We start from the raw sequence: 13,320 nt of genomic DNA, 5'->3' as shown, positions 1-13,320 counted from the left end.
GAAACAAAGAATTAAATCAAGATGATATACAAGCTAGTTTGTTCTCCCTAATCAGGAATTTTTTAATTGAAGCATACAACTATATAGAAAGCTGTTTATAGCATTTGAAAAAAAGTAATATATCATTTGTATGCCATATATTTTTTATAAAATTTATAAGATACCTTAAAATATATAAATAAAAAGCTAATTTTTAAAACCTAGCTATTGATAAGGGGTCATTATTGTAACCCAACTCCTTACACCAGATAGAAACCGCACACTTGAACCAAATTCAAAATATTATTGGTTACTGCTAGCACACTTTAAAATCATGATTTATTGCATGAGAGACCATGATGCAAAGTGTAACAATGTTCTTATTATAGTAAGTTATTTTTTTAGCTTGTAGGTTAATTACAGCTAGCGTAAGTTACTAGTTAAAATTATTCAAAATCATAGGATAATTATTTTATTACCCGTGCAATGCCAGGAATTTATCAAGCATTGAATAATTTCAAAAATGAGTTACAGGAAGCCATAAATTTGAAAGCATCAAAGTCCTGTTAACTAAAATTACCTGCTTTATATTACATTTAAGTGGATGCATCTCGTAAGAATGGCTCAAGGCAATGTTCCGAACAGAGGAGGAGTTCTTTGCACTCAGAATGTAATCGATGCTTATATTACAGGAAGGTATAAATTTAACAACCTTTAAAAAATTTAGCAGGGATAACCTTGCAGGCAGTCAACTAGATTACTTATCTTAGATGAGTTACTTAAAATCAGTGGCACCGACAGCCAACAGGGAATTAAACTCATGAAGAATCCAAAAAGTTGAACATGATTATGTACAACATTGATATAAGCTGTAAATGTTGTTAAAGACAGCTAAAGATGTGTTTTTATTTGTTTTTAGAAACATCTACAGCTGTTGGTGTTGTAAACTTCAGAAATGAGCCAGCAGGGTAACCTTGTCAAATAGGGTGTACCAGTTCATTTGTTCTAATGTACTTACTTCAAAATACTTAGCACTTAACCTTTGCAGCTACTCAATTGTTTTGAGATCATTTGTAGAAGATTTAAATCTTATAGAACAATTTTTTTGTAAAAAAACTGATCAAGCTCGAAGTCTTGTAATAATTGTAACGACAAAGCACTGTAATTAGGGCTGTAGATACAGTAGTGGTACACCTTCTGGCCACCATAGCTGTAAAACCAAGCCTTCGAGATACTGAGAAAAGTCTGGCCACCTGTAAGAGCATGAACCATCATAAAAAAAGCCAAGAAACTGAAAGGAAAGCTGAGGCATCAAAAAGAAGACCGAGAACCAATTGGTCACAGAACAAAGAAATGGGGCGGAGCCTAGACAAAAACATAAATGTTAAAGGAGGATAACTAATTAATGAAATATGAGTTGTAATGCACACCCGCTTTCTGAATGCCTGTTTTTTGTTGATTGCTTGTCATGTATTTATACTTGCATGTATATATTTATTTAATAATTATATATATCATTGGCACTGACCGCTCAGTGTTGTTGTTTGACCTCTTGGTAGAAAGCAAAGGAAACCGGCAGTTTCTTTTGCAATATCTAACAAGAATTATGTTGTTGGTTGTTACTTCTTGGTGTAAGTAAACTATGTTAACTTATCTAGAAATAGATGGTTCTTAAATTAAATATTCAAAATTAGCAATAGCTAAAAGTTATTTTAATCCATAAAGCACCCAGAGAAATAAAGTCGGTCTCGCGAACAATGAAAACTAGCCTGTACATTAATTCTGCCAAATATAGTGAACCGATTTTTCTCTCGATTATAAATAGTGTAACATAGTTCAAGCTTATTATTTTTGCAGCTAATCACTTATTTTTAGATAATCATTGGAAGTTCCAAATGCACAAAAACTTGCTATCAAAAAAATATTAAATTAAAATAATTTGATCGTATTGCTTAGAGTTTTTGGGCTGTTTATCTATGTATACAAACTCTTACACTTTAAAAAAATACTGAAATTTATTAAAAGGCATTTCATGTGTTCAGCAGTTTAATTTTGAAGTCTTTTCTTTGAACTGAAATTTTTATTTCACTTCTATTATATATTTTAGTTATTTTATTATTAAACATTCTATTTGAGCTAATTTGGCATCATTCATTACATCACTGTCCGTATGTCGTGTTATATGTCTATAAGCTTCGCAAACCTTTGCCTAGTTATTTTTGTGAGCTTAAGCCAAACATCAATCTTAACTTTTGTAGTTTTTTCATTACCGGTTGTATTATTGACAAGAACCAAACAAGCACTGTAAGATATTTAAGAGACAGAGCTCACACTGTGGGTTTTGACAATGTTACACAGGCTTAAGCAGTTAAGTCAAAAGCCATAATAAAATTATAAATGTTTCAAGATGTCCCAAGATTCTAAATGATAAATGTTTTTTTCTTGTTGATAGCTCTTCTAGAAGTTTTTGAGGTATCTCTGGTAAACATAACAAAATATCCGGAAAATGTTTGTTTAAAATAATTTAAAACCCTCAAAGTTAGTAAAGTAACATAAAAAAGCAACTGCAAGAAATAACTGCTTATTTGAAGTGCAAAAGCAAAAACTTTAGAACGGTAGTTTTCAAACCTTTAGTTTTCTTGATGTGTATTTTTTAGTATTTAACTAATTATTTATTATTAAATTACAGCTTAGACCTAAAACTGATCGCAGAACCACGAGACTTGAATTGTAATCAGAGCCTCCATATGTACCAGACGAATCCAGTTTTGATATCTCTGAGAAATCTTGGTAAAAACTACATACTTTGAGACTTCATAGAGTCATTTTTACTGGTAAAGTTTTTGGTTAAGCTTAGCCAGTCGAGCCACCCATGCCAGCCGAGCCAGCCGAGCCAGTTGAGCAGGCCGAGCCAGCTGAGCCAGCTGTGCCAGCTGTGCCAGCCGAGCGGGCCGAGCCAGCCGAACCAGTCGAGCGGGCCGAGCCAGCCGAGCCAGCTGTGCCAGCCGAGCCAGCCGAGCCAGCCGAGCCAGCCGAGCCAGCCGGGCCAGCCAAGCCAGCTGAGCCAGCTGAGCCAGCCGAACCAAATGAGCCAGCCGGGCCAGTTGAGCCAGCCGAGCCAGCCGAGCTAGCCAAAACAGCTGAGCCAGCTGAGCCAGCCAAACCAGACAAGCTAGACGAGCCAGCCGAGCCAGCTGAGCCAGCTGAACCAGACGAGCCAGACGAGCCAGCCGAACCAGCTGAGCCAGCCGAGCCAGCCGAGCCAGCCGAGCCAGCCGAGCCAGCCGAGCCAGCCGAGCCAGACGAGCCAGCCGAGCCAGCCGAACCAGCCGAGCCAGCCGAGCTAGCCGAACCAGACGAGCCAGACTAGCCAGCCGAGCCAGCCGAGCTAGCCAAAACAGCTGAGCCAGCTGAGCCAGCCGAGCCAGCCGAGCCAGCCGAGCCAGCCGAGCCAGCCGAGCCAGCCGAGCCAGCCGAGCCAGCCGAGCCAGCCGAGCCAGCCGAGCCAGCCGAGCCAGCCGAGCCAGCCGAGCCAGCCGAGCCAGCCGAGCCAGCCGAGCCAGCCGAGCCAGCCGAGCCAGCCGAGCCAGACGAGCCAGCCGAGCCAGCCGAACCAGCCGAGCCAGCCGAGCTAGCCGAACCAGACGAGCCAGACTAGCCAGCTGAACCAGCCGAGCTAGCCGAGCCAGCCGAGCCAGCCGAGCCAGCCGAGCCAGCCGAGCCAGCCGAGCCAGCCGAGCCAGCCGAGCCAGCCGAGCCAGCCGAGCCAGCCGAGCCAGCCGAGCCAGCCGAGCCAGCCGAGCCAGCCGAGCCAGCCGAGCCAGCCGAGCCAGCCGAGCCAGCCGAGCCAGCCGAGCCAGCCGAGCCAGCCCAGCCAGCCGAGCCAGCCGAGCCAGCAGAGCCAGACGAGCCAGCCGAGCCAGCCGAACCAGCTGAGCCAGCTGAGCTAGCCGAACCAGACGAGCCAGATGAGCCAGCTGAACCAGCTGAGCTAGCTGAGCCAGCCGAACCAGGTGAGCCAGACGAGCCAGCCGAGCTAGCCAAAACAGCTGAGCCAGCTGAACCAGACAAGCCAGACGAGCCAGCCGAACCAGCTGAGCCAGCTGAGCCAGCCGAACCAGACAAGCTAGACGAGCCAGCTGAGACAGCCGAGCCAGACGAGCCAGTCGAGCCAGTCGAACCAGCCGAGCCAGCTGAGCCAGCCGAACCAGACGAGCCAGACAAGCCAGCCAAACCTGCTGAGCCAGCTGAGCCAGCCGAACCAGACGAGCCAGACGAGCCAGCCGAGCCAGCCGAGCTATCCAAGCCAACCGAGCTGGCCAAGCAAGCCGAGCCGACCGGACCAGCCGAACTAGCTTGTTAAAAATAAACGTTTTATTTTCTTTTTGTAATTTTACTTGAGCTGCACAAAATACTCTTCTCATGATAAAAAAATTATAATTTAGAATGTTAAATGTTGTAAAAGTTAATTAAAGATAGATGTTTTGTGCAAAAACTGTGTTATTACCCTCAGAAATGCTAGACCTTGAGCTACTCAACATACATTGTATATATAATTGTATGTATTTTGAAATTTGTCATACCTAGAACTACAACCACAATGTTCCATATAAAAGGAAGCAGTATAAGTTAGTAGAGAATTAGATAGTGTACTTTTCTTTTTTTAACCTACTGTCAGTTTTTTGTTTACGTAATAATTAGCCTGTAGGCAATCATCAGGCTACAGCTTGATGATTGCCTGAGCAAGAAATTGACAGTGGCTGACAACGGATAAGTACACTACCTAACTTTTTACAAATTTACATACATGTATATATATATACATGTATATATATATAAATAAATAAATAAATATATATATATATATAAAGTTATACAAAGTTAGTTACAAATAGAAGTTATATCTATAACTTATATATATAAAGTTGTATATATAAGATATATAATTTATATATATAACTTATGTATATAAGTTATATATATATATATAAATAAGTTTTATATATATTAATATGCATATATATTATATATATATGTATATACATGTATATAAATATATTATTATAAATATATTAATACATACATATTAATCTATATATATATATAAATCTCTAAGTTTCTATTTAGGTTTATGTATGTATATATTTACTAGCGAAATGCCCAACATTGCAGGGGTATTAAAAATCAGCTTATAAGCAATGATAAGCAATTTAGTTGCTTGCCACTTGCCATTAGCCTGGCCTATAGCCAACGGCTAATTTGAGTGAGCTTACGAATAAGAGTTAACTACTAAACTAACAGCTCTCCACGACATTACGGGTAACGCAATGGAAAGCCGTAGCATATTTGCACCCATATAACGACATGTATCGCCTAATAAATTTATCAAGCTAATGTGAGTTAACTGTTGAGGGATTAGACTGGCAAAAAGGAGGGATCGAGACTATGCCTTCTATGATACGTATTCTTCATTTTAAGATTTTAATAGCTATAGCTGAAAATACACAGACACACAAACTTTGAGAGATATCTATATATAAATATAATACATAATATATATAACTTAAAAGTATATATATCTAACTTCTCGCAAAAGTTGTTTACCCAAACAGTGATATTTTTTTACTGTTTTGCAGCAAAGTTTTATCTGTTGTCACCTGCTGCTTATACAGCAATCAAACATGTTGCTAAAGAAGCGCTGGCTGGCGGGTGTATACCTATTAATTTAGAGCAACTGTCACAGCAGTTTGAGAAGGCTGTAAGAGAAAGGCTGCTTGAAGATTTTCAATCAAATCCACCCGTTTTCAGCTGGGCAATCATTTTTACCGTAAGTATTTAAATCTCAAAACAAGAAGCGAGATATCAATCAATGTATTAGTTTTTTTTTAAATCTTTATGTTTTGGTATCTTAACAAATGAGTTGTTTAAAGAAAAATTAATGACATTGCTAAAAATGACTGTAAATCTTAAACTGACATTTTATTATGTGCGGCCAAGTGTTAAAATAAATGTTTGTATGACCTTGAACATATTACACTAAGTATTAGCTCAACAACACTATTCAAAAACAGAAAATTAAATTAATTAGATTTTTCATATATTCAAATTAGTTTTAGGCATTTAAAAAACCAAATTAAAAAATGCATGACCTTGATGAACTCATCACGCTCCATTTTGAACTTTAAACATAAGGTGGAAAAATTCAACATTTGACTCGATGGAAAAACAAGGAGCTGAAAACAGAAGCTAATTTCATATGAAATGCTGAAAATTTCTGAATGCCTTCTTAATTTAGTTGAAAAATATGAAGTAAGAAACTTCTACTGCAAAAGTTAGCTGATACAAAACAATTCCAACCATATTTTATCTGGTTTTACTTGGTTAAACCTAGCTTGAAGTCACTTAATTTCTTTAATGTTGCACAAAATAATTTGATATCTTTGCTGTTGAACTTACTAGCTACTTTTAAGTTTATAACTTTCACATTTTAATACATACTTACACGTAAGTCAACTTTTTAAAAAGCTGCCCAAATAATGAGTTATGCAGCTGCCAACATACAAACCAAATCATCAACAGCATGACAGCAGTTCTTTGCAAAAACAAGATGCTATGAAATAGCTTCCTCATATAGATAAAACTGAATGAATTTTTTTTAAATGTAAACTTACATCTTTATCAAACTTGAGTTGGTTTTAAAACTAAATGTTAATTAGTGCAGTCTTTATTTCTTTATTTTTCTATATTAGTAAATAAATACATAGTGTCATGCAATTAGTCTGAGATGAGATTTTTGTGTGTAAAAACTGGCTCTTTAATTTGGTGAATAGTTTTTTTAAAATATTTAAATTGGTACTTGCTCGCAGGGCTACCTATCATGCTTACTGTTTTTGAAACAAGAAAAGGCCTAACACTATTTCATTTATTGAAAAAAGGCACTGCTGTCAACATCATCACCTACTGTGAACTTTTAGAGCCAGTCAGATAAGATATAAAACAACTGTCAAGGTTTACGTTCAGTCAGGGCCACCTTTCCCGCGATTCATACAGCAGTCAAAACAGTAGGAAAAATTATCAAATTTTGTGATTGCTATCACATTTCCTTAAGGTCTTGAACTCACACCTGATATAACTTATGTCAGTTTTGATTTGGGTGATAAAGAATTTTTAAAAGTGTCCTATTTCAATCGTGATGACGAGGTTATGCTTGCAGCAGGAAACTTTCTAAAAAATTAATTAGAGACTTTGATGCTGAAAGCATTCAAAACTAGTGCATCTATAGGAAAAAATGGATGTCATTGCGTAGAAAAATTTAAAAATAAAAATGTTAAGCTTTCACTAATAACATATCACTTTTGATAAACTTACTTAATTATTGCATGGCCCTCAAATATACATGTACATAGTGCTAATAAACTACCAGAAGAAACTTTTTGAGCTTTTATGCTGATACAATGAATCAAAACATAAAAAAATAGAAATATTTAATATGTTGAAATAAAAATAGTAATCATAATGATTACATAAGTGTTTGTTGCAGCTGTAGCTCTTCATCAAAATTTTAAAAATAGCGATACTGGTACCTTTTGATACTGTTACAAACATAAAAATTGAGACGCCAAAATTACGTACATCACTGAAGCAGTGATTTGCACGAGGGTACTTTGGTTGATCAAATGAAAGAGGAACGCAGAGGCAGTTCGTACACTAAAATGTTTGTGAGAAAAGTTTTTTAGTGTTTACAATTTTGATTGACTGCCCTGAAGCACAACCCAAAATTGAAGGTGGTTAAAGAGACATTTGAAAATTATTAGATACATTTGAAAATGACAAATTGAAAAAAAAGATACTGATTATAGGCTTTAAAAAAACTTTAAAAAAAAAATTCATAAGGTAATACTAATCATGCAATAGTAAAAATTAAATGCAAAGCTTGTAACCTGCAACTGTAGTAAGGACAGATGCGTTAATTAGGAATAATAAAATCGGATTAGCTTATAGGATGTAAACAGGCCTGACTAATAGTTTTTGCGAGCTCAAGTTTGTGAGTTCAAATCTAGTGAACAGCAGGTTTTTCAATTCTAATGCTTCATCCTTATAACTGGACCACACTAATGGCAGATGACAGACTACAGACAAACATTAGGGTTTATAAATAAAGAAGTTCTGATTTGTTTATTGATACGCTAGCATATTGATAAGCAATTTTTCTTCTTTAATCTAACAGGTGATTATGGCAGCGGAGGAAGCAGCCGTATTATCTGGAAAAGCTCATTTGAATCTTTTTGTCAATTTATGCGTAAATATTATCAGAAAACTGCGCATGCAATCATGGATAGACAGCATGGGTGGGTGGGTAAGTACAGCTTAATTAAGCTATCACTGTTTTATTTACTACCTGAGTGATTGGTGTTGCCTAGGTAATAAAAAGTTACTTGCTCAAAAAACTTATTTTATTTAACACTAGACGAATGCCTGGCATTGCACTGGTATAAAAACAGTATATAAATTATGGCAGGTTATGTAGTTGTCATTGGCTCATTTGAGTAAGCAAGTATATGTGTTGCTAAACATACCAAAAAGAGCCATGGGAGCAAGCTTAAAGCCTGGTTCCCATATACGTCGCAAAGCACCGACGACAGACCGCAGGCTATTAGCGATAAAATGGGAACGTATGCGCCGGGTACCGCCGAGAAACGCCGGTAGATGTTGGTGGCATCGATTAGTTTTAACGCTGTTCAAATTTCGCAAACGGCCGCAGGTGAAACCTTCTCGAAATGAACTGTAAGGGTAGAGGTCACCATTATAGGAGTGGCATGGCAACATTTTATTTGATTTTTGGAGAACATTTTGATTTGGAGAATATTGATTTGGAGAACATTTTATTTGATTACGCAATTATGTTTACGATATGATTAAGGATGTGGCTTTTATGTGAACAGATCCTGCCTAGTCTAGCATCGCAAGCGTTTTGCTGCGTATGTTACCGCGGAGTCTCGCAATCGATATGGGAACCAGGCTTTAATTAGTGATGTTGTATGTAACACAAAGGCACTATCCAAAATTACCCTATAATGACCCATACCGCTTAATGAATCCATGGCATCTCCTGAAGCCAAATGGGTTAGCTTATGATTTTGAGAATGAGAAGTTTGAGATAAAATCTTCTATGATACCAATTTTTCATTGCTTTATTTTAATCGCTATAGCTGAACAGACAAATGACATGATACTTTGCGACATGACATAAACTTTATGATATATGTAAATACTAGTGGAACACCCAGCGTTGCACGGGTGTTAAAAATCGGCTCACAGACAGTGACAGGTAATATAGCTGCTGGCCACTTGCAATTAGCCTGGCACATTGCCAATAGCTAGTTTGGGCAAACTAGTAATTTAAACTTCTAATAAAAGCCATGAGAGCAAGCCTTAGTAATGTTGTGCCAAAATATAATGCTATGTGTATTTTAACTTAGCTAATCACTCATATTGCCTAATAAATTCATCAATCTCGCATAGCTTAATTGGTAAGATATTTGCTTAGTGAGTGGAATGTTCTGAAAACAAATCTAGGCAGATGAGAGCTTTGAATTCAAAAATTTTAATAGAAATAGCTAAACAAACCGAAGTACACACACACAAACATTTAGATTTATATACTGTATATATATAGTATATATAATATATATATAATATATAGTAAATATAATGTATATTATACTTAATTATTATAATTTTTTGGGTTTATAGCCGAAACCTAAAAAGCATGTTGTTAACTTGTATGAATGTCAGGTATATTGTGGAAAATGTTCTCTGCAGCCAATGGTAACTTTGTCTTTAATGAAAGTTGTGTACTCTTGTAGTTTTTATCAACCCATCATGTACTGCTTTTGTTCCTTCTCTCAAATATAATAATACAGCAACTGTTAAAAGTGCAGATACTAATATCTCAAAACAAAATTTCAATATAAACAATTCAATATAATTATGTATTATATACAACAATATAATGTGTAATACACCGCGTTTATTCTATATAACTATATATTATTTAACTATAATAAATATATAAATTATTTCTGTGTAATATACAGTGTTCATTCTATATAATTATATATTGATTAAACATAATAAATATATAAATAATTTGTTGCCTAACGACTAACATGAAACTTTTTCTAATTTTAAACATGAGTTGGCAATTATTACTTTACAAACCAAATTGCTAAGTATTTAGTTTTTTACTTTATTACAGGAAACCCTAACATGCCAAGGTAGACCTGTGGACACAATGTCTCTTTTTCAACTATTTGAGCCTGTAGATGGAGTAAACAGGTTGATTGATGTGATGGAACGAAATGCACAACGACGTAGTGCGACACAACCACGGCTAGTTCCGTCAGCTGGCGTTATTGTATACCCGGCAGAAAGGATACATATGGATGGAGGTTGTCTGTAACCAAGGTCAAGGTCAAAGCAGAATGCGAGACCTGCGCGAATTGGTCAACAACCATTAAAAATTTTTTCGAAACCCGTTGCAATATTGTTAAATGTTTTAGACAGTAGTAACAACTTTGATGGCCAATATATCAATACAATAGTATCTTTAAAATAAAATATTAATTTGCAACAACACCTTAATTTAATATCCTAGAAAAAATTTAATGACCCTCAAGTTGAGAACCTGTTGCTTCAGGCTGTCATCTTGATAGGAAAATGTTTAGTTGAGTATTAGGAAAAAAACAAAAAAAAACTGTGATAGTTAGTGTAATTTAAAAATTTTTTTTAGCAATTTTTTATTGAATACAGTGATTATTTCCAGTAAAATTTTGCAAAATGCATTCACTGTATTAAATGAGTAAGATCCGAGTAATCTGCAAAAATGAATTTTAGAAAGTTGATAAGCTAGATGCGTAAATGCATCCTTAATAAGTGCAACTGCAAAAAATGGCTTCGTGAGGAAACTTGTGTCTAAAATAGTACTATAGTAAAAAAGTTGAATTCTTATAAATATAATCTGGATTATTTTGTATGAGCAAATTGAAGCAACAGTTTTTGTTACAGTAAAAATAGTATCTGTCTGTTTGCCAGTTCTTTTTGCCTGTTCACAAGTTTATCTGTCTTTCTGTTAAGTTCTTAGAAGCCAGTGCTAAAGGTTTAGGATAAACGATTGCCATGTCTTGGTATTCAGCTCGCGCAGTTCAGCATAATAGACAGCATTTAACACCTATATAACATATAAAATATACATATGTTATACATATATAATGCATATGTTATATATAACATATTTATATATGTATAACATGTAACACATAACACATATGTTATATATAACATATAAAACATATGTTATATATAATATATAACATAACACATATTTTACATATATAAAATATGTCACATAATGTATATGTTATATATAGCGTATAACACAACACATATGTTATATATAACATTTAACAAATATACTATATATAATATATAACATGAAAAATATGCTATATATAACATATAACACATATGTTATATATAAAATATATAACATGTAACACCTGCACCAATCAATCATCTTTTGGTTGTCTCAGAATAATTGAGCAAATAACTAATATCCATGCTTTAAGATTAAAAAACAAACATAAATAATATATAGGTTAAAAAAGTATTTATTGTTAATTTAAGAATTCCACACAATAAACAAAGCATTATTTTATTTTTAAAGCCATATTGTAACGTTTTTTGTATCAAAATTGATAGCCCCAAAATTGAACTGTTTTATGTTAACTCGATTATTTCATAGTGTAAAATAATTTTTATATCGCCTAGTGAGATTCTCAGAGCTCTTTGTTTGAAAGACTAAAGTGTAAGGTTACCCACCCTTATAACTGAATTAACCAATGAGACGCAAAACATAAATGTCAGCTGAATATTAGATGATGACTTGTGCGTAAAACAGATCAGCCTTGGCATAAGCTGAAATAGTACAAAAATTGCCAGGTTAAATCTTTTATTAAATTAGCTATACAACATTTTACTGAACATTGCTTTAAGTTATGTCAAAAAGCAGATGGTGAGGTGTGAATCATCAAGCAAAAACAAACAATAGTATAAATTTTATTGTAGACAGTAAAAACCATCTTACTAATTGATAATGAAAAATGCTCATGTAGGCAAATTGTACAAAGTTGTGTGTTGGATTGCAAAAAATGTTTTTCTTTTATTTTTCTGAGCTGTAAACACAAAGCATAAGAAATTATTAAAAAAATTTTAATTTTTACTAATTTTCATTCATAGCTAGAAAAACAAGTTATTTCAAATATGACAAAAATGAAACCAAAAAATATTCAAAAGACGAGAAGTTCTAGTTGCTGCAAGTTATTATTTTGAAGTTTAGTGTAGAGTGAGCAGGTCTCATAAGCAATGGCAGAAGGTGGAGCCCCAATTGCAGATGCGGAGCTCTCGACATTTAATGTCATACTTGCGTACATTACCGGAAGGTTAGTCTTACAATCATAAAAATCATTTTGGTAGTCATAGCGGCAAGGTTTAAAAATCTCCTGTTTTACATTACCGTCTACTTACTAATAACTTAAAGCTTATAACGTATAGTTTATTTGTTTGATAATTTTATGAAATATTGCTTGTTTTATAGTAATATGTACTATTGTGTACACCACCTCATGATCGCTAAATAGGCAAGATTATACAACCATAACCTGTACATTATACTGAATTGCAAAACAACAAAAGGATGAAATCAAGGTCGTATACAAAACGGTTGTTTCACTGTGAACAGCAATGTTTTACTCGAAAAGCACCTTTACCGCTACACAGAAAATTAATGATGATACAGAAAATAATTAGTTATGTAATATTTGTACAGCAAACTGCCATGCTTTTTATACAATTGATAAAAAACCGTAACACTATAAATAATAGGAACACATTTCTCTAAATTAGGAAATTGTCATTTAAAGTAAAAATATTGAATTATTTTGCCCCAAGAGTGATGAGGTCATTATTTCCCTTTTCTGATTAAGATTAAGTTGTTTAGTTTTATAATTAAATAAATAATAAACTAACATAAAAGTGGCGCTAGAGCAACAATCTAGATAAAGAAAAGATACTTTCCTCACATGATGAAATAGAGCTAACATGAGCAGTGTAATAATGTATGAAGAATGCTAATAACAAAAGTTTAAACTTATGCCAAATCAGATGATCATGTTGAACCTTAGTGCGAGCTATAGAAGTTTTTAAAACAAAATAAATAAAACAAGTCTCCTAAACATTAAAAATAAAGCAGTTAACTAATTCAGTCAAATAGGATGTATTATT

At 34.8% G+C, this 13,320-nt stretch overlaps 1 protein-coding gene across 1 annotated transcript; it reads right to left on the bottom strand.

Moving 5' to 3' along the window:
- Positions 1-2,832: 2,832 nt before the first annotated feature.
- On the bottom strand, positions 2,833-5,293 carry LOC137388378 (collagen alpha-2(I) chain-like). The gene is made up of 4 exons (XM_068074864.1): positions 5,253-5,293; positions 3,652-4,294; positions 3,414-3,610; positions 2,833-3,322 (listed from the first exon to the last, which is right to left on the bottom strand). The coding sequence occupies exons 1-4, from the start codon at positions 5,291-5,293 to the stop codon at positions 2,833-2,835; spliced, it is 1,371 nt and encodes a 456-aa protein (XP_067930965.1).
- Between the last annotated feature and the right edge of the window lie 8,027 nt (positions 5,294-13,320).

The sequence above is a fragment of the Watersipora subatra genome, chromosome 2 (assembly GCF_963576615.1).
Source record: "Watersipora subatra chromosome 2, tzWatSuba1.1, whole genome shotgun sequence".
In the NCBI taxonomy this organism is placed as follows: domain Eukaryota; kingdom Metazoa; phylum Bryozoa; class Gymnolaemata; order Cheilostomatida; family Watersiporidae; genus Watersipora; species Watersipora subatra.
The sequence above is the reverse complement of the archived record's forward strand: the minus strand, read 5'-3'. Positions and strand labels throughout refer to the sequence as shown.